Source organism: Schistocerca americana, chromosome 8 (genome assembly GCF_021461395.2).
Source record: "Schistocerca americana isolate TAMUIC-IGC-003095 chromosome 8, iqSchAmer2.1, whole genome shotgun sequence".
Lineage (NCBI taxonomy): Eukaryota > Metazoa > Arthropoda > Insecta > Orthoptera > Acrididae > Schistocerca > Schistocerca americana.
In genome coordinates this window covers 121,327,175-121,350,481 of record NC_060126.1, presented here as the reverse complement: position 1 = coordinate 121,350,481, position 23,307 = coordinate 121,327,175, and the positions used below count along the sequence as shown (strand labels likewise).

General features: G+C 41.3%; 1 protein-coding gene across 1 annotated transcript in view; it reads right to left on the bottom strand.

Annotated features, from left to right (window-relative positions):
- LOC124545405 overlaps positions 1 to 23,307 on the bottom strand; it is a 56,010-nt gene that overhangs the window by 16,631 nt on the left and 16,072 nt on the right. The window contains exons 2-4 of the mRNA XM_047124320.1: positions 9,099 to 9,189; positions 8,169 to 8,230; positions 8,042 to 8,077 (exon numbers count right to left, since the gene is read on the bottom strand). Coding sequence (XP_046980276.1) covers positions 8,042 to 8,077; positions 8,169 to 8,230; positions 9,099 to 9,189 — 189 coding nt within the window. The remainder of the gene's footprint in view (positions 1 to 8,041; positions 8,078 to 8,168; positions 8,231 to 9,098; positions 9,190 to 23,307) is intronic.

The window sequence follows — 23,307 nt, the reverse complement described above, 5'->3', positions numbered from 1 at the left end:
CATATTTCCGCTTATGGTCTTTGCTGTACTGGTATCTCCGACAACTTTTGAAACTCCATATTGATTTGCGTTTCATGGCAGTATACTGTTTCAAAGGCCCCAGAGTCTACCAGTACGCTGTTTCAAGGCAGCGGCGCATTGAAGATTTATCGCAGGCACGTTACCCTTATAATTAAATGTCAGTTAATGATGCTTCGACGATATTAACCTTCATGAAGTTCTATCACAGTCGACATGAGAAACGAAAAACACATGTCTTTTCGGTAGCGAAGCGGATAAAGATATGAATTGCAGGCTCAAAGGAAGTATTTCGCATTTCACTATATGCTAATTTTTTTCGTCTTAGCGTTTTTAACACATTCTGCGACTTCCTTATGAATGTAGTACTAGTATATTCGATGTTATTTACATTTCTGTCTTATTGGAAAACGAAGGACGAAATAAATATTTACATCTTTATATCCGAATATGTGGCGATTACCGCGTATGTGGTTAGGCTGGAACCTAAGAGGCCAGCAATAAAATTCATATTCTTCCTTGTCATTGCATCTCAAAAGTCGTCGAAGATGCGAGTATAGCGAGTATAGCATATATTCCTCTTTATGAGAGGAATGCACCAAGGCGCAATGTCTTGTCTGGTGCCACCCACGCGAGGAAGTAAACTGGTGTCTCGCGTATAGTATTCTGCAGGCTAATGTTATTCTGCAAGCACTAAAAGCATGAGAGTAGCCAAAGTAATAGTGTAATGTGTCGGAAACATTGCAATTTTTGAGTCTGACATAAACGAACGACGAGCGTCGTTGCTTACAGCCAGCATGAATTCAGTATAAGCAGGCACAAGTACCTACTATCGTCATGAGGTATGTAATACCTGTACTTGAATATTTATGTGCGTGCTATGCCGTCACCGCCACCGCCTAGCAGCAGAAATTGCTGGAAGACATCATTCAGCATGCACGGCTAAATAAATTTATACTTTGGACGGTCAGAAAGCTCTCCCTCAGCAAAATTAATGAACAGTTTCATTTTTTTTATGTACCTGGTCATGCGTATCCGGTCACTTATTAGTAGATATTAATATGGCGTGTTTCCACCCCTCACCTCTATGACGGCTCAGACTCCGCGGGGATACTTTAAATGAAGTCTCTAAAATCTGTGGAGGAATCAACAACCGACACCAGAGAAGGTAGGGATTTTGACGGTGGGCTCGAGAGCGAAGTCGACGTTCAATCTCCTCCGAAACATGTTCCATTTGCTTCAGGCTGGGACAGTGGGGACCGTAATCTATTTCAGTAATGCTATTGTCTACAAACCAGTGTCTCACTGATACTGCTTTGTGAGAGAGAGCACTGTCAGCTGATACAATCAGTCATCATCTCCGTACTGTTCCTCCACTACATGCAGTACACAGTGCTCTGAGATGTGTTCACATCCTGAGCATTTAGCCTTTGAACATAGGATTAAACAGCCAACCGGTTGCACATTAACGGTAGGTACATTGAGCTAGGTTTCCGCACCTACTAGGGGTGTCTTCATTAGAATAAAAGTTGCTAAATCCTATAAAATAATACATGGGAAATGAGGTATGACTAAAAACACCTTATCCATGACGACAATTTTCATTATGTTCAAAGGTTACTTACATAAAATTGCATAACTGGAAAGCAATAGACAGAATTTGCAGCAGCTATGCTCCTGTAAAAAGTAAAATATAACGTTCTAGCCTTTGCCATGCGTGCCCAGCTGGGAACGACATCAGACGGATCGGCCCAGTGGCTTACATTGCTGTCACGAAAACAATACGACTTGCGCCGCCTATCGGGCAATGACAGTAGCGTGTGCCCATTTGAAACATTATAATAGAAATTATTATGGGAATGAGGAAGCATTTTTCATCGTGAAGTCTCTGTACCTTTGTCACGTGACAACCTTAATGAAGAGATGACCATAAAAAAACTATTATAGTTGATAACGAGTATGATCCCACAATAGTAGACAAGAAATTCGAGGTGATCTTCAAAGTTAAAACTGACGCTAAAGTGATCACTTTCGGCAGCAGTGCTATTCCTGACAGTAACGAGAGTAAAAATGTTTTCTCGATAACATTTCTGGGCCCCATTTCGTACAAAATTCGTCGTCTTATGATTAAAAAATATGGATTCAAAGTTGCCCTGTCCACGAACAGTAACTTGCAAAGAACGTCTCATGCTCTATCTCAAGACCGCAGTTGCTCCGATACGCAATTCAGGTGTGTATAAAATCACCGTCCGCAGCCCGTGGTCGTGCGGTAGCATTCTTGCTTCCCGCGCCCGGGTTTCCGGGTTCGATTCCCGGCGGGGTCAGGGATTTTCTCTGCCTCGTGATGACTGGGTGTTGTATGATGTCCTTAGGTTGGTTAGGTTTAAGTAGTTCTAAGTTCTAGGGGACTGATGACCATAGATGTTAAGTCCCATAGTGCTCAGAGCCATTTGAACCATATAAAATCGCTTGTGATGCGTGTCCCGTTTATTATGTAGAACAAACTGGAAAGTCGTTTAGTGTCAGGCTGTGGCTTAGCCATGTCTCCGCAATATCCTTTCTTCCAGGAGTGCTAGTTCTGCAAGGTTCGCAGGAGAGCTTCTGTAAAGTTTGGAAGGTAGGAGACGAGGTACTGGCAGAAGTGAAGGTGTGAGTACGGGGCGTGAGTCTGCTTGGGTGGCTCAGGTGGTAGAGCACTTGCCCGCGAAAGGCAAAGGTTCCGAGTTCGAGTCTCGGTCTGGCACACAGTTTTAATCTGCCAGGAAGTTTCATTCTGGAAACAAGGAACATCTGTTGTGTACACAACTCCACTTTTGCTGATCATCTGCTAATTTTCGGACATAAACCGAAACGCGTTGAACATATTTCAATTTTACATAGAAAAAAGAAAGGTCATAGACTCGAAGAGCTAGAGATTTTCAAGCCTGTTTCTAAGAACGATGGGCAGTTACAACTACGTAACACAAATTTTTTCAATGGTTTCAATCCACTATTCGGGAAATGTTGATTTTTCTATTTTTACTATATTTTCCCTGCTTCTGGTGTCGAAACATTATTTTCACCTAATCTCATAGATATGTGCTGCTGAAGTAAACTTCATGCATATGTTTTCTGGATTATAGAACAGTTTGTAAAATTTTTCTGTGTCATTCTGCCCTTGACGTAATAGTAATTTTATTTAAAGCCTCTGTTATACTCAATCTGACTACTGTGTACTTTCAAAAAGACATTCAGCTCTCTTTATATTTTGTTTTTAAAATTAACTGCCTTTTTTAAAACTATTTCTGTTACAATGTTTCAAATGAGCTCATGTTACATGTTCTGATAGGCGGCGCAAGTTGTATTGTTTTCATGGAAGCACTATGGGACTCAACATCTGAGGTCATCAATCCCCTAGAACTTAGAACTAATTAAAACTAACTAACCTAAGGACATCACAAACATCCATACCCGTGGCAAGATTCGAACCTGCGACCGTAGCGGTCGCGCGGTTCCAGTCTGAAGCGCCTAGAACAGCTCGGCCACGGCGGCCGGCAGCAGCGTAAGTCACATTGGCCGATCGGTCTGATGTCGTTCCCAGCTGGGCACACATGGCAAAGGCTAGAACGTTGTATTTTACCTTTTACAGAAGCATAGCTGCTGCAAATTCTGACTATCGCTTTTTATCAAAGTAATGTGTCGAAAGTAACCTTCGTGCGTCATAAAAATTGTCGTGTTGTTTAATGTGTTTTTCGTCATACCTCATTTCCTATGTATTATTTTATAGGATTTAGCAACATTTATTCTAATGAAGACCCTCCTAGTAGGTGTGGAAATCTAGGTCAATGTACCTACTATTTACTTGTAACCTGTTGGCTGTTTAATCCTACGCTGAAATTAGTATACGGTTGCTGAATAATATCCACGTTCAAAATGCAGTATTCAGCGTTTTTTATTTATTTATTTATTTATTTTTCAGAGCAATAGGGTGACCTCCCCGTAATCACGAAAAAGACAGTCATACAGTGACACGACCTCCCCTGTACTGTTGGCACTACACATGGTAGCAGGTAATGTTCTCCACGCGTTCGCCAAACACAAACCCTTTCACACAGGGTCCAGCGCTATTCATCGTTCCAAATCACACGTTCCCAGTCACCCACTGTGCAGTGATTTCGTTCTTTACAGCACTTCGAGTGTTTCTTGGCACTGAGTACAGAAATGTGCTCGATTATTTACCACTATCTAGCTCCCTATGTACAGCCATTGTCGTAGCTGGACTGCTACATTTGGAACTCACGAATGATTCGTTCACTTGATTTCATATGATTTTACTAACCACCCTCCGCACTGCTTTACGATCCCCGTCCGTCAGTACACGATGTCTAGTCTTCCTTTAGCTATGCTTATTCCTCTGCGTCCCCACAATCACACCACCAACAGTCGAAATAGGTGGTTTTAGAAGCGTTTAAACGTCCATGATGGATTTGTCACTCAGATGAAATCCAACGACTAGTCAACGTTCAAAGTCACTGAGCTGTCTTGATTGATTCTATGTGCTATTGCTTCTCTGCTAACAACACAATATTTTTCACTTCCTTTTACTCCGCGGGGTCCGCCGCTCGTGTCATTTAGTGGTCTACCCCGCATTACATAGGGATGACGAGAAACTGCGAATCCGATATTGTATTTCTGTTTTAAAGTATTTACCAGATCATTATTTTGCAATAAATTTCCTTTAGTAGTGACTGAATCAATCGTCCTACACATTTCTGGTTCCAGTATTCATGTTTTACATACTCTTGAAATTCCCATTCCAATCTTTTACATAATTTACTATTAAAATGTAGTAATTCAAAATTATTTTTTTTGTATTTTGTATTTAAAGAGAAATATTTTGTGGTTTGAACTTTTACTTTGGAGTAGATGTACAAATATCAAACATTTTCGTGTTGTTAACAGCCATACGTGTCCGAATATTTTGCTTCTATTCTTGATTGTCATTGTATGTGTTTTCTTGCCTCTTTTGGGAGTTCTGTTCTTACACCTGTGTATTTGAATGTTATTTGTGTAATTTACATATCTATGAGTAGCTGTCTGTGAAATGCGAGCCATTATAAGCTAGGCTTTGACCAACCGTAACACAGCAGAAATTTCTCATTGGTCGAATGTTGATATAGACTGAGTAATTAGAATATGACATCCGGAAGATGACGGAAACTTGTGTCTACTTCCTGAAATCTGTATTGCAGCGTTCTAAATTCGTGGCTGAAGTTACTTGATCTTTCAGTTAGTCCTGGACATTATTAAGGTTCATATATGTTTACTGCGTCCTATTGGAAAGAATTCACATTGTATGTTCGTACGAGGTGTATCCAATCTATGTAATAATGATTATAGTGAGGGATAATGCTTATCTCGTTACTCACATGTATATTGGTGGGAACTGTACGATTACAATTACGTCTTAAGTCATGGTCTGAAAATGGACGTGATTGTCCGAAACTAGTCACCACAAAGAGATGACTGTTATTCCACTTGTGACGGATATTAAAGGAACTGATTTGGCGATAGAAGTAAGTGTGGTGGAGTTATAAAGTATAGAGGGAGATCAAGGCTACAGTTGTATTTGTAATACCGTTTGATATTAGAAAGATAAACATTGGACTGATACAAGCTAATAGCACCACGACACACCTCAATAGGTATTCCGATACAGTTTGATATTACAGTGATAACCACTGCACTGGAAGAAACTAATAGCATCACGACATCATTTCAATAGTGACAGCAACTCCATTTAGTATTACAGTGACAAACGTGGACCAGCAAAAACTAATATATCACCTCAATATTTACAGCAGTACCATTTGACATTTGTGAGTACCGCTCGAGTGTTTGGAAACCGTACCAGGTCGCATTGTAGGAAGACATCGAAGCAATTCAGAGGCAGGCTGCTAGATTTGTTACCAGATGCTTCAGGAACTCAAATGGGACTCTCTGGAGGGAAGGCGACGTTCTTTCTGTGAAACACTGTTGAGAAAAATTAGAGAACCGGCACTTGAAGCTGACTGACGAATGATTCTGCTGCCGCCAACACACACTGCGCACAAAGGCCCTGAAGATTCGAGAAATTAGGGCTCATGCGAAGGCATATAGACAGCCATTTTTCCCTTGCTCTATTTGCGGGTGGAACGGAAAAGGAAATGACTAGTGTTGGTACAGGGTACCCTCTGCCACGCACTGTAAGGTGGCTTCCGAAGTACTTTGTAAATGTAGATGTAGTGATGAACACTGGACTAACAGAAGTTAATACCATCATGACTTCACCTCATTAGTGGTTGCAGTAGCATTTGATATTACAGTGATAAACACTGGGCCAGTAGAAGCTGATAGCGCTACATCAGCTCAATAGTGCTAGCGATATTATTTTATATTAAAATATAAACATTGGGTCAGAGGAAGCTAATAGCATCACAACATCACCTCAGCACAGATTGCACTACCATTTGATATTACAATGACAAACATTGGACCGGAAAAAATTAAGAATCACGACATCTCCTCAATAGTGCTAGCAATATAATCTGATATTACAATGATAAGCACTGAACAGAAAGAAGCTAATAGCATCAGGACATCACCTCAATAGATATCGCAATACCAATTGATATTACAGTGATAAACAGTTATTGACTTTCCTAACTTCATGAAAGTCATGAGAAATTTCATTTGATTTGTCTCCTGTATTCAGAAGACTTTCTTGAAACCACTGACGATTTTTGGGGTCTACTGCAGAATACAGCTACCTCATCGGAAGTTTTGTCCTATACATGCACCATGAAATAAAATTCATGTTTATACGAATTTTTTTAGTTGTTAAGCAGATTTCCTTAATGAATACATAAGAAGTGGGATACGCAAGTACTAAGAAATGACGAGATACACTTGAAGTTCTCGAAGGCTATAGATACAGCAATAAGGAACAGTAAGCTATAGAGAGAGATTGGTAATATAAAATATGTACAAAGCCAAGAGGACTTCAAGCTGCACATCGAAAAAGCAATGATGATAATAAAAGAAAGGTTCAGGAGTGGAATCAAAATCCAAGGTGAAATGATACCAGTATATGATTCGCTGGTGACATTGCAATTCTGAGTGATCGTGAACAAGAATTACATAATCTGTTAAATGGAATGAACAGTCTAATGAGAATAAATATAAGTTAGACGAAAGTAATAGGAAATGGCAGAAATGAGAACAGCGAAAAACTTAACATCATGATTTAGGGTCAGGAAGTAGATGAAGTTAAGGAATTCTACTATCAAGGCTGCAATATAACCAATGTCGTACACTGCATGGAGAACATCAAAAGCAGACTAGCGCTAGCAAAAAGCGCATTCATGGTTAAGAGGCCTTCATTTGAGGAAGAAATTTCTGAGAACTTACATTTGGAACACTGCATTCTATGGCTCTGAGCACTATGGGACGTAGCTGCTGAGGTCATCAGTCCCCTAGAACTTAGAACTACTTAAACCTAACTAACCTAAGGACATCACACACATCCATGCCCGAGGCAGGATTCGAACCTGCGACCGTAGCGGTCGCGCGGTTCCGGACTGTAGCGCCTAGAACCGCTCGGCCACCCTGGCCGGCCTGCATTCTATGGTAGTGAAATATGGACTGTGGGAAAGCCGGAACAGAAGATAATCGAAGCATTTTAAATGTTAAAAATTAGATGGACTGATAAGGTGAGAATGAGGAGGTTCTGCGCAGTATCTGAGAGGAGAATATGTGCAAAATAGTGACAACGACAAGAGATGGGATGATAGGACATCCGTTAAGGCATCGGTTAATGACTTCCCTAGCACTAGAGGGAGCTGCATAGGGCAAAAAATGTAGAGGAAGACGGAGACTGGAATACATCCAGCAAATAATTGAGTACGTAGACTGCAAGTGCTTCTCTGAGATGAAGACGTTGGCACAGGAAAGGAATTCGTGCAAAAAGAAAAAGAAAAAAAAAAGACATTTGCTATTCACTTACCGCGCCTGTCTGCAGTAGCACGCACTCGAAGAAGCACTGGAAAAGAAGGAAACCTCAAGTTTATTCGTGAAATATGCTGGCCACTAGTCTGTGACTCTCAGACGAAACAGCTAAAAGAGAAACTCACCTTCGCCACCAGATCTTTCTCGTCGTCAAGAGAGCCAGTGGTGACCACGCTGTCCCAGCTTTCTGTAATGTAAAACAAAATTACTACTGTTATCTTTACAATTATAACCTTAAAGCCTAACACGCAATTTCCTTACGGAAAGGAGCTTAGTCTGTATATGTAATACGTTTAAAAACTTGTTGCATTATAATTTAAAGATTGCTTTTGCCGGATCCTCTATTAGGGTCCACTGATGTGTAGCTAGACTCTGGCATACAAAAACTCTAAGGTGAACTGCACGTTTTAATACTATGGAATGGTTTGCAAAGATTACAAGTAAGTAAATAGCGTTTTATATGATCTACTGCAGATTAAAATTGTATGACAGACTTGAACTCAGATCAACATATCTGCTTTCTGCGGACATTACAGTACAATAACACAATCCGCGCACACCTCAGGGATTCACTAAAAGTTACAATTTGTCACTTACATCTCTCAGTAACTTCCACACTCCTGCAAGCTACCGCTAGAGCACCTGTTGAGCTTTCAAAGTATGGTAACAAACAAGGGACAACCGAAATTTGAGACGAACATGAACAGTGGAGCGCGTACCGGTAGTGCAATTGGTAACACAAAAATAATCTTGTGAGCGTCTACACTAATTCACGTAGAGTCTATCACCAAATCTCTGTAGGGCCTTTATGTTAGTCAATTCATTGTGTCCCCATCATAAGTGCTTTTAATGTTAAAAATAATTTAGCTCTTTCTGTGTCATTTCCGATAGTAAATGGATTCTGAAAGTTTGTTTTCAATTGAAGGAGCTCTCAGCAAAAGACTAGGAAGAGTGACACAAAAAAATGGTATTTTCAGGAAGTAATCCCGTTTAGCCTTAAGCTGGGAGATTATGGGTTCGAAGAGCTTTAGCTAGATTATTGTAAGCGTACTTACTCTGAGATAAGAAGTACGTGTCGTTGCACTCGTTCACGGCCGCCTTTAGCTGGTTTTTGGTGAAAGTCTCTCCTGCTCTACAAATGCCATCCTGAAATGTCAACCGGAGAAGTACAGTTTAGTTATTGTACAGGACGCTGAAGTGTTTCGAAATGATGAACTTACAGCTTTCATTGGAGCATAACAAAGTTAAAACGTCAATGGACAAAAAAAAAGTTTGCCTTAGCTTACGACCTGCGTCTCTCCATTAAGTCATTGTGTTTTCTTTGGCTAATTAGTTAATGAGTTCTTGGAGGTCTGCTCCTTCTGCAAAACTAAATAAACGGGATCTGCTCCTTCTGCAAAACTAAATAAAAGGCAGTTTGTTTTTATATCATACTGCATAACGACACGGGAAGCAAACAAAACACGACTACACACAGCTGCGGTTGTCAACAATGTGAACACTAAAAACACTTCACTAACACACAACTAATATATGTCCTTTTTTATTTTTGTCATCAGTCTTCTGAGTGGTTTGATGCGGACCGTCACGAAACCCGCTCCTGTGCCAACCTCTTCATCTCAGAGCAGCACATGCAACCTACGTCCTCAATTATTAGCTGGACATATTCCATTCTCTGTATTCCTCTACAGTTTTTGACCTCTACAGCTCCCTCTGCTACCACGAATGTCATTCCCTCATGTCTTAACAGATGTCCTATTATTTTGTCTCTTCTCTTTGTCAGTGTTTTACACATATTCTTTTCCTCTCCGACTCTGCGCAGAACCTCCTCTTAGCTTATCAGTCCAACTAACTTTCAAAATTCGTCTGTAGCACCACATTTCAAATGCTTCAATTCTCCTCAGTTCCGGTTTTCCCCACAATTCATGTTTCACTACGATATAATGCTGTACTCTAGGCGTCCAGTCTCAGAAATTTCTTCCTCAAATTAAGGTCTATGTTTGATTTTCTCTGGGCCAGGAATGACCTTTTACTATTGCTAGTATGCTTTTGACGTCATCCTTACTCCGGCCGTCACGCGGCTCGTGATCTTGTGGCTAGCGCTGCCGCCTCTGGACCACGGAGTACCGGGTTCGATTCCCGTCCGGGTTGGGGATTTTTTCTGGCCGGGGACTTGATGTTTGTGTTGTCCTCATCATTTCATCATCATAATCATCACCATCATCATTTGTGACAGTGGACTGTGTAGAAAATTGGACTGGTTTGTGTTGTCCTCATTATTTCATCATCATAATCATCACCATCATCATTTGTGACAGTGGACTGTGTAGAAAATTGGACTGGTTTGTGTTGTCCTCATTATTTCATCATCATAATCATCACCATCATCATTTGTGACAGTGGACTGCGTAAAAAATTGGACTGTATAAGAACTGGGACTTCGTACGGGCGTTGATGACCACGAAGTTGAGCTCCGCACAAACCAGACATCCGTCCGTCATTCGTTATTTTAGTACCTAGGTAGCAGTATTCCTTAACTTCATCTACTTCGAGACCATCAATGCTGTTCTCATTTCTGCTACTTCTCATTACTATCATATTTCTTCTATTTAATCTCAATCAATTTTCTGTACTCATTATATTGTTCATTCCATTCAGCAGATTATGTAATTCTTCTTCACTTTCACTCAGGATAGCAATTTCGTCAGTGAATCGTATCATTGATACCCTTTCCATCTTGAATTTTAATTCCATTCCTGAATCTTTCTTTTATTTCCATCGTTGCTTCTTCGATGTACACACTGAACAGCAGGGGCGAAAGACTAAATCCTTGTCTTACACCATTTTTAATCCGAGCACTTCGTTCTTGGTCGTCCGCTATTATTATTCCCTCTTGGTTTTCGTACATATTGTATATTACCAGTCTCTCCCTACATCTTACCCCTTTTTTCTCAGAACTCATAACATCTTGCACCGTTTTACATTGACGAGCGCTATTTCTAGGTCGATAAATTCTATGACCGTGTCTTGATTTTTCTTTAGTCTTGCTTCCATTATCAGTCGCATGGTCAGAATTGCCTCACTCGTGTCTTCACGTTTTCTAAAGCCAAATTAATCGTCATCTAGCACATCCTCAGTTTTCTTTTACATCCTTCAACTTGGCCGTATGAGCTGTTTAGCTGATTTTGCAATAATTCTCGCACTTGTCAGGTCTCTCAGTCCCGAAGACTGAGTCGATGATATTTTTTTGGAAAGTCGTATGGTATGTTGCCGGACTCATACAACGTGGTTGCTTTGTTGCCACTTCCCCCAATGATTTTAGAAATTCTGATTGAGTGTTATCTATTCATTCTGCCTTATTTGACCTTAAATCTTCGAAAGTACTTTTAAATTCTGATTCTAATAGTGGATCCCCTATCTCTTCTAAATCGACTCCTCTGTCTTCTATCACATCAAATCTTCCCCCTCACAGAGGCTTTCACTGTATTCTTTCCACCTATCCGCTCTCTCCTCTGCATTTAACACTGGAATTCCCGTTGCACTCTTATCAACCTTCGTTTTAATGTCACTGAAGGTTGTTTTGACTTTCGTGTATGCTGAGTCTGTCCTTCTGACAATCATTTCTTTTCGATGTCTTCACATTTTTCCTGCAGCCATTTCATCTTAGCTTCGCTGCACTTCCTATTTATTTCATTCCTCAATGACTTGTATTTCTACATTCATGAGTTTCCTGGAACATTTTTCTACTTCCTTCTTCCATTGATCAACTGAAGTATTTCTTCTGTTACCCATGGTTTCTTCGCAGTTACCTTCCTTGTTCCTATAGTTTTCTTTCCAACTTCTGTGATGGCCCTTTTTAGGGATGTCCATTCCTCTTCAACTCTACTGCCTACTGAGCTATTCCTTTTTGCTGTATCTATAGCCTTAGAGAACTTATAGCGTATCCGTCATTCCTTAGTACTTCCGTATCCCGATTATTTGCGTATTGATTGTTCCTGATTAATGTTTTAAACTTCAGCCTACTCTTCATCACTACTGTATTGTTATCTGAATCTATATCTGCTCCTGGGTACTCCTTACAATCCGGTATCTGATTTCGGGATCTCTGTCTGACCATGATGTAATCTACACTCCTGGAAATTGAAATAAGAACACCGTGAATTCATTGTCACAGGAAGGGGAAACTTTATTGACACATTCCTGGGGTCAGATACATCACATGATCACACTGACAGAACCACAGGCACATAGACACAGGCAACAGAGCATGCACAATGTCGGCACTAGTACAGTGTATATCCACCTTTCGCAGCAATGCAGGCTGCTATTCTCCCATGGAGACGATCGTAGAGATGCTGGATGTAGTCCTGTGGAACGGCTTGCCATGCCATTTCCACCTGGCGCCTCAGTTGGACCAGCGTTCGTGCTGGACGTGCAGACCGCGTGAGACGACGCTTCATCCAGTCCCAAACATGCTCAATGGGGGACAGATCCGGAGATCTTGCTGGCCAGGGTAGTTGACTTACACCTTCTAGAGCACGTTGGGTGGCACGGGATACACGCGGACGTGCATTGTCCTGTTGGAACAACAAGTTCCCTTGCCGGTCTAGGAATGGTAGAACGATGGGTTCGATGACGGTTTGGATGTACCGTGCACTATTCAGTGTCCCCTCGACGATCGCCAGTGGTGTACGGCCAGTGTAGGAGATCGCTCCCCACACCATGATGCCGGGTGTTGGCCCTGTGTGCCTCGGTCGTATGCAGTCCTGATTGTGGCGCTCACCTGCACGGCGCCAAACACGCATACGACCATCATTGACACCAAGGCAGAAGCGACTCTCATCGCTGAAGACGACACGTCTCCATTCGTCCCTCCATTCACGCCTGTCGCGACACCACTGGAGGCGATCTGCACGATGTTGGGGCGTGAGCGGAAGACGGCCTAACGGTGTGCGGGACCGTAGCCCAGCTTCATGGAGACGGTTGCGAATGGTCCTCGCCGATACCCCAGGAGCAACAGTGTCCCTAATTTGCTGGGAAGTGGCGGTGCGGTCCCCCACGGCACTGCGTAGGATCCTACGGTCTTGACGTGCATCCGTGCGTCGCTGCGGTCCGGTCCCAGGTCGACGGGCACGTGCACCTTCCGCCGACCACTGGCGACAACATCGATGTACTGTGGAGACCTCACGCCCCACGTGTTGAGCAATTCGGCGGTACGTCCACCCGGCCTCCCGCATGCCCACTATACGCCCTCGCTCAAAGTCCGTCAACTGCACATACGGTTCACGTCCACGCTGTCGCGGCATGCTACCAGTGTTAAAGACTGCGATGGAGCTCCGTATGCCACGGCAAACTGGCTGACACTGACGGCGGTGGTGCACAAATGCTGCGCAGCTAGCGCCATTCGACGGCCAACACCGCGGTTCCTGGTGTGTCCGCTGTGCCGTGCGTGTGATCATTGCTTGTACAGCCCTCTCGCAGTGTCCGGAGCAAGTATGGTGGGTCTGACACACCGGTGTCAATGTGTTCTTTTTTCCATTTCCAGGAGTGTAGCTGAAATCTTTCCGTATCGACCCGGCTCTTTCCAAGTACACCTCCGCCTCTTGTGATTCTTGAACACAGTAATCGCTATTACTCGCTGAATTTTATTACAGAACTCAATTAGTCTTTCTCTCTCATTCCTTGTCCCAAGCCCATATTCTCTGTAACCTTTTCTTCTTCCCCTACAACTGCATTACAGTCTCCCATGACTATTAGATTTTCATCTCCCTTTACATACCGTGTTATCCTTTCAATATCTTCATATACTTTCTCTGTCTCTTCATATTCAACTTGCGGCGTCGGCATGTATAACTGAGGTATCGTTGTCGGTATTGGTTTGCTGTCGATTCTGATAAGAACAACCCTACCACTGAACTGTTCACAGTAACACACTCTCTGCCCTACATTCCCGTTCATAACGAGTCCTCTACCGTTATACCATTTTCTGCCGCTGTTGATATTAAAATATATTCATCTGACCAGAAATCCTTGTCTTCTTTCCATTGCACTTTCCTGATCCCTACTATATCTTGATTGAGCCTTTGCATTTCCCTTTTCAGATTTTCTAGTTTCGCTACCATATTCAATCTTCTGACATTCCATGCCCCGACTCGTGGAACGTTATTCTTTCGTTGATTTTTCAGTCTTCTTCTCATGGTCACCTGCCCTTTGGCAATACGTTCCCGGAGATCCGAAGGGGGACTATTCCGGAATCTTTTGCTAATGGAGAGATCATCATCATGACACTTCTTCAATTACAGGCCACATGTCCTGTGGATACACGTCACGTGTCTTTAATGCAGTGATTTCCGTTGCCTTTTGCATCCTCATGCCGTTGATCATTGCTGATTCTACCACCTTTAGGGGCAATTTCCCACTCATAGGACAAGAGAGTGCCCTGAACTTCTGTCCACTCCTCCGACCTCTTGATAAGGCCGTTGGCAGAGTGAGGGTGACTTCTTACGCCGGGAGTATTCGGTCGCCAATGCTGATTATTAATCAAAATTTAAGCAGTGACGCGATTCGAACCCGGGACACGAGGACGTTTTGATTAGTGATCAAAGACGCTACCCCTAGACCACGAGGGTAAAAAATTTGAAACAAAGCAATGCGAAAGTGAAGCCTGTAAATGAATCTGTGTGTCGTCAGATAATACGGTCTCAAAAATCGTAAGTAGGACCTTTCGCAACTTATGCTCCAAAAACTTGTTTCACACCTGACACTTAGAGAATAACGGGAAGACTGTAATGAAGTAAGATACCTGGAAATATTACAAATCATATTACACTATAAATACATTGGCGGAAGGAATCGCAATACAAAATCTTCAAATATGTGTGAATTTCTAAGGGACCAAAACTGCTGAGGTCATCGGTCCCTAGACTTACACACTACTTAAACTAACTTAACCTAATTTATGCTAAGAACAACACACACACCTACGCCCGAGGGAGGACTCGAACCTCCTGCGGGATGGGCCGTTCAATTCATTGCCAAGGCACCTCAAACCGCGCCGCTACTCCGCGCGGAGAATCGCAATAACAAAAAAATAATGTAGAGCAATGAAATTGCAGGAATACATTTGTCTAGCTGACATATTTAAGTTGTTAATATTGCAAGATCATAGATTAATGTAAGCACGAGATAAGCCATTGCAAATGTGTTATGCTGGTACATTAATACCTGATGTAACCGCCAGGATGTTGAATGCAAGAATGCAGACCTGCATGGGTTGTGTTGTACAGGTGCCGGATGTCAGCTTCTGGAATCGAGCTCCATATCTGTTACGCTTGTTCAGTCAATACAGGGGCGGTTAATGTGTTTGTGGATGACGCTGTAGTTGTACGGTGATGTCCCATATCTTCTCGATTTGAGACAAATCTGATGATCGAGCAAGCCAAGGCAACATTTCGACAGTCTGTAGAGCGTATTCGGTTACAACAGCAGTAAGTGGGCGAGCGTTATCCTTTTGGAATAAGGTGCCTGGAATGCCGTTCGTGAATGGCCGCACAAGAGATGTAATTACCAGACTGACGCACAGATTTGTAGTCAGGATGCGTGGGATAAGCCCGAGAGTGCTCCTGCTGTCATACGAAATCGCACCCCAAACCATAAATCTAGGTATAGGTCCAGTGTGTAGATAGGTTGGTGGCATGACCTCAACGGAACTCTTCGCATCCAACACAGGGCCATCACTGGCACCAAGGTAGAAACAGCTTTGATCAGAAAACGGAACAGACCTCCACCCTGCCCTCCAATGATCTCTCACTTGACACTGGAATAAGGTGCCTGGAATGCCGTCGCAATTGGCATTCAGTATAAGGCACGCTACAGGGACCTGTTCTTCATATCATTGTGGTACCAACTGCTGCTCAAACTGCTGCTGCAGACGCAGTACCAGTACGATGACCCGGAGCCATACATCGAACTCGATGATCTCTCCTCTCGATAATGCCACGTTACCGTCCGAAGCTCGGTCTTCTTGCGACTGCACATTCCCGTGACCACCTCTGCCAGCAATGATTTACAGTGGCTACATTCCTGCCAAGTCTTTCTGCAATATCTTCAAAGAAATATCCAGCTTCTCATAGTCCTATAACACGACCTCTTTCAAACTCAGTGAGATACGGATAATGGCGTCCTTATAGCCTTAAAGGAATTCTTCGCAAACATCAACTCACCTCGTCGAATCTCAAATATAACAAACACTCACGACCGTTACGGCGTGTATTTAAAGCAAACCTGATTTACGTACTCGTAATGGCGCTACTAGCGCCACTCTGATGCAGGTGGCTCAAAATGTGAATACACTTCATCTTTCAAATGTAGAGACACGCCTACCAACTCCTTCTTGGTTGCGATTTCTTTCCGTCAGAGTATAACAAAGATGTATTACAGGCACAGAGGAAGCTTCATAAATAAAACGCTTCTGTGGTATAAAATAAACAATTTCATATTTAGAGACATAGATGGAGCTCATCTCCAGGTAGATAATCGGTACACAAGCGACAGAATATACTACTTATTACGTTCCAAAACGCCGTGTATCTTCATCTACATGGATACTCTGCAAATCACATTTAAGTGCCTGGCAGAGGGTTCATCGAACCACCTTCACAATTCTCTTTATATTCCAATCTCGTATAACGCGCGGAAAGAATAAACACCTATATCTTTCCGTACGAGCTCTGATTTCCCTTATTTTATCGTGGTGATCGTTCCGCCCTATGTAGGTCGGTGTCAACAAAATATTTTCGCATTCGGAGGAGAAAGTTCGTGACTGTAATTTCGTGAAAAGATTCCGTCCCAACGAAAAACGCCTTTCTTTTAATGATTTCCAGCCCAAATCCCTTATCATTTCTGTGACACTCTCTCCAATATTTCGCGATAATACAAAACGTGCTCCCTTTCTTTGAACTTTTTCGATGTACTCCGTCAGTCCTACCTGGTAAGGATCCCACACCGCGCAGCAGTATCCTAAAAGAGGACGGACAAGAGTAGTGTTGCTAGTCTCCTTTGTAGGTCTTACATTTTCTAAGTGTCCTGCCAATAAAACGCAGCGTTTGGTTAGCCTTCCCCACAACATTTTCTATGTGTTGTTTCCAGTTTAAGTTGTTCGTAATTGTAATTTAGTTGAATTTACGACTTTTAGATTAGATTGATTTATCGTGTAACCGAAGTTTCACGAGTTCCTTTCTGTACTCATGTGGATGACGTCACACTTTTCGTTATTTAGGGTCAACTGCCACTTTTCTCACCATTCAGATATTTTTTCTAAATCGTTTTGCAGTTTGTTTTGATCTTATGATGACTTTATTAGTCGATAAACGACAGTGTCATCTGCAAACAACCGAAGACGGCTGCTCAGATTGTCTCCCAAATCGTTTATATAGATAAGGAAACGGGATTCTTCCGGGGCTGTCACGTCGTGTTCTATTGGTTATAGATAGGTAGGGTCAAGTGCTTTATACAGCCCTTGGGATAAGGACCATTTGCATACCAACAGAAGAACCGTCTCAGTGTCACTATGCTGCAGTACAGGGTCAAAGTATGAATATTACACACTTCTACCTTTAATTGCAAACATTTTAGTTCAGGCTTTACCGTGACTGTTATTTACATTAAACTAAACAACAAGTTTACTGTTACCAGTCAATGTCTATTTATCTCCACGGCGCGTTTCAAAGGTTTAAACTTCCATCATCAGATGGATTTACATTTGTTAGTATGACATTTGTGTGTGTTGTAATACGACTTTTTTTTTTTTGTAGGAACTTGTGGCACTGTCTCCAGTGGTCACAGGTTCCTTTCACTGTCGTAGCACATCACATGTATGACAGTGTACATGTGGTGTGTTACGACAGTGAAAGGAACCTGTGACCGCTTAAGACAGTACCACAAGTTCCTACAAAAAATTCGTAACACAGCACACACAAATGTCATACTAGCAAACGTAAATCCACCTGATAATGGAGGTTTAAATCTTTGAAAAGCGTCGTGGAGATAAATAGACATTGACTGGTAACAGTAAACTTGTTGTTTCATTTAATTAACACTTCTACCTGCTTAGACAAATGGAGCAAATCACATTGTGATATACAGTGGGTCTTACGGGACATATAGAGGTACGATTAGTTCATTGGCAGTACCACAGAAACACCAAAGAAAGCGCGTTTTGCCACTTTTTCGTACCAAAACTGAGCCGCAGTATCCAAGATCACTACGCACAGTGAATGGATGTAGTTTTTACAACATATTCTTAAGATCCCGATGTCGAACAAACTTGAAAATTTTCTCGACGTTTTTATGCGTTTCCGAGATATGGAGCTGCAAATTTACCCTACCTGTACACGTAAAATCTGGGGTGATGCCAAAACGTAGTTTACAAAGTGACGTAGCATGGAGAAATGTTCTGTAAAGGATCTCCGTAATCATCAGAGAGGGAGCTACAGTTAGGGGAATTTGTGGGAGTGAGACGTGAGTTGCATGTTAAAAAGAATGCTAATTCGTTCACAGGCCAAAAGTTTTGGCATCATTTTTAAAGGTGCTGAGGAAGTTAGAATGACGCAGCTGGTAATCCGTCTTTCAGAGTCTTTCAATAAGGAGCATATTCACGTTATTGTTGGTAATTATAATAACATATTTGCTGTTTTCTATCAAATATGTGAAGAATAATCGTTAGTAAACAGTTGTTAGTGGAAACTCATGTAAAGAAAAATTAGTAATTCTCTGCAGCATATGTAAAATTCAACTTTCTGTGTTAATGGAGTACCGGAAATGTTAAAATTTCGTGTAATGACAATTTCAGGAATACTCAGAGCTCGAGGTTACCCTCTCGGACTAAGAAAAACGAGGAAAATTAACTAATTTCCTTCTACAATTTTTAAAACATGTGTACAAAATTAAAATTTCTCAGTAACGTTTGTGTTAGATACCCACAACATTTTTTTATTAATTAAACTTTTCAATATTTCTGATTTTTTGATTTTTGCAATGTAGGAGTAGGCTATAATTTCTTTATCCGACGTCAGTTTCTCGTAATCGAGCAATCTGAAATTCACAAAGATGAAACAACCATAATAATTCAAATCTGGATAACAGGGTTGATGAGCCGTGGAATTGGCTGTCGGCAGTGGCAATTACAGACGCGTATACTGGGCACTTGTTCCAGTGAAATACAATTCTTATTCATCAAATTTTACGTGGTATGTATTCAATAAATATACATTAATTTACCAGGGCATCCAAAAATAATTAGTTACAAACTAATAAGAGCAACATAAAGCAAAATTGAGACGTAATAAAAAATATATAACGTAAACGGACACTGGTCGCTTTCAGGCCTCGCGGGAACTATTTTACGTAGTAAGTAATGCCGCCCGTATTTTAATTCGGAGAGAGAGAGTTTGCATACATTAAAAGAGTGGCGGCGAGCGCTACAGCACGGCCGTAATTTTCAAGTAAATGAGACTGTGGCACTAATTCCGTGGTCCTGCCGTGCTAGACGCGTCCAGTTTGCTCGTATGGTGAGATGTTAGCTCTATATCAACTACATATATACTCATGAAGAAACTGTACAATGCTTGGCGGGGGTACATCGCACCAGTATTATTGATTTTCTTTCCTATTCCATTTGCCTTATGAATCAGAGGAAGATCACTGTTATGTGCATTTATTACGTCTCGTACTCTCTCTCGTTCTCATGATCCTCATATATATATATATATATATATATATATATATATATATATATATATATATATATTCCCTAAAGGTACACAACAGGGTTTAGCGAGAACTAGGCCTTCTGTCTTCCAGGCATTCTCATTTAAATTTCCTCAACACCTCTATTATTCATGGGAAATATCCCAACCTGTTACTATCCTTGTAGCGCATCTCAGAATTTGTTCTTTGTCTGTTGTCATGCCAACTTGATAAGGATTCTAAACAATGGAACAATAGAATTGACCGTACTACTTTCTCGAATGCAGTGGATTTTTCCAGAGAAATAAAGAGAAAGATTTCTATTCGCCTTTCCTACTACAGATTTACGTCGTCACCCCATTCAATATCTCTTCTTGGTTTTGTCCATAGATACATATTCAGTTTAACGTGCTCAAGTTCACCACTAATCTTATTATTGGATAAGATCAGGTTCTGTTTTTTTGTTATATGACCCATTTATCCACGTTTGATGAGAGATGCCTATCACAATCATCAAGTCGAAATTTTGTTAATATCTTTCTGCAATTCTTTACTTTCGTACAACGACGATACTCCCCAGTGCAGTTCCATCAGCTGGTAAACTTATGGTGCTGCTCATCCTATGTGGAAAATCGCTTATGTCTATTGTGAATGTTACCGTAAAATGGTTTGAGTAGAAACAGTATTCAATTAACAATTTTTAAAATAAGCATGAGAAGAAAAATTATGTGTACCTAATTGTAAACTCGTAGTTACATTTGAGACCTGATTTATGCTTTCAGAACACAAAAAATAAAAACTCCGTATTCCTATTCATCCTGCTGAGAGCGATGAATAGGTACAACAGTATTAATGCTATTATTTTTTTCTGTTTATTGCCTTTGGGGTGAATAGGGCCATATCAATAACTGTTTTGGACCTAGGAGAATAAGAAACAAAACTTATCTGTTTGAAAAAGCTTTTTATTTAATGCAATAGGAAATAATATTGAGTGAATTGTTGTTTCTACTCGTTTTTTAAACAAAGTTATGTCTATATTTACATTGTTGTAATATTAAATTTATGAACTTGATTTGTTTGTTCATACTTTAAGTCAGTGACATCATGTTTAAAAATTATCTCTTTGAATCTACAAGTCGTACCCCTAGAAGAAATGAAGGGCTTTCGAACATCATCTCCTTAAATAATAAATGACTTCTCATCCGTTGGAATAAACGTATTTAGTCGGCCATGATTTTTTAAAAAAATATCAACATAACCTTTACCATATAAATAACAAATTTCATACCGAAAAATCGAAATGACTGCTAACTTTTTGCACATGCTTTGGCCATAGCGTAATCTCCTGGATTGAGAAAAATGCCAGATGGTTCTTCGTTTCCATCAAATTCTTCGCCTTCTTCTGAAGAAACAGCGACGATTACGGTTTCTGTTCACCCCACAAATTACGGAAACACTACCCCACATTAGCCGAAACACAAGTCAAAATGAAGTGTACTTCAAAAGTAAACGTTTGCTTAGTGAAACGGAATTGCAAATTTGCTTTCCACGTACTTAAAACAAGGCCATTTAGATTGGTACTTACAGATAAAGTTCGAAGTAAGCAAAGTCAGCACCCTATCTGACGTTTGTCATATAGTACAAAAAACGTCGACTTGTAGTGTCGTCAAGTTTGATATTCACAATCTCCTCATTAGATTTGTTCACTACCAAACTAGACAAACAAGTCTTTGAATGATATTCCCATTTGCCTTCCGACTCCGTAGGAAATAACTCAACTGTAAGTGTCGTTACTATTCACCCCATTGTTTCTATTCACCGCATTTTAACGTAAAAGTCGTACTGCACACCTTTTCCTTCCCTGTGGAACATTCGCAGTCCAATAAAGCGTACTGGACTCTGTTAATGAAGCATCCCTCCAGTCAACAACAGATCTGAGTAATTGTGGCGATCGTAGTAATGTGAGGTACAGCGTCGAACATATACGAAGACGCAATCGACCTGTTCACAACGACCTGTGATTTGCAAGATGTTTTGTCTCCAGGGTGTCGTAATTTCTGAGCTTACAATACGCTCTAAGGTACTGGAACGGTAGGACATCAACGATACTGGTCTCTAACTCTGCGCATTCAGTACATTGAGGTCACAAAAGTCATGGGACAGCGAGATACACATATACAGATGGCAGTAGTTTCGCGTACAAAGGGTATAAAAGGGCAGTGCATTGGCGGACCTCTCATTTGCACTCAGATGATTCATGCGAAAAGTTTCCCGACGGGATTATGACCGCACGACGGAAATTTGCGGGCGTTGAACTCGGAATGGCAGTTGGGGCTACACGCACGGGACATTCCATTTTGGAAATTGTTAGGGAATCAAATATTCCGAGATCCACAATGTGAGAAGTGTGTCGAGAATACCAAATTTCAGGTATTATCTCTCACCACGGACAGCACAGTAGCCGATGACCTTCAGTTAACGACTGACATTCAGCGCCGTATAGGTAGAGTTGTCAGTGCTAGCAGACAAACAACACTGCGTGAAACAACCGCAGAAACCAATGCAGGACGTACGACGAACGTATCCGTTAGGACAACGTGCGAAATTTGGCTTTAATGGGCTATGGCAGCAGACGACCGATTGCGAAACTCTTTGCTAACAACACGATGTGGTCTATAACGCTTCTCCTTGGTTCGTGACCGTATCGGTTGGAACCTATACGAGTAGAAAACCGTGACCTGGTCAGATCATTTGGTAAGAGCTGATGGTAGGGTTCGAGTGTAGTGCAGACCCCAGGAAGCCATGAACCGAAGTTGTCAACAAGACACTATGCAAGCTGGTGTCGGCTCCATTATGGGGTAGGTTGTGGTTACATGGAATGTGCTGCGTCCTCTCGTCCAACTGAACCGATCGTTGGCTGCAAATGGTTATGTTCGGCTACTTGGAGACAATTTGCAGGCATTCATGGCCTTGTTCCCAAACAACGATGTAATTTTTGTGGATGAAAATGCGGCTTGTCGCCGAGCCACGATTCTTGTGTTGTCTAGTTAATTGTAAATGTTTTTTCGTAACATCATTTTGGCCACTGATGTTAAGGAAGAATGTTTACAGTTGACTGTATGGTAAGTATTCATTACGATTTGATGATGCTGAGATCGAAACACGTCAATAAGGAGTAAAGAATGAAAAAAAGGGCTAAGTGACCAAAAAAGAGTAATTTATTAGTTCATTCATTGACCTGAGATGTGATTTTGCCTCAAGTGTAGTTATTAAGGCCTTACATGGCCAATAATGTCGAAAAGCGATCTTAATTTTCTAAATAACTTTATTTGTCTAGATCGTGGGTTATAAAATGACATGACTTGTTTCGATTGTGCTAGCAATCATCTTCAGATCTAAAACAGACAGAAAAATACTGTTAGTAAAAAAGTTATATCTACTTACAATACGTACAATACCAGCCGAAAAATTCTTCTGTACGAGCATAAAAAAGGCGAATAGGCTCCTGTTTATTAAAAG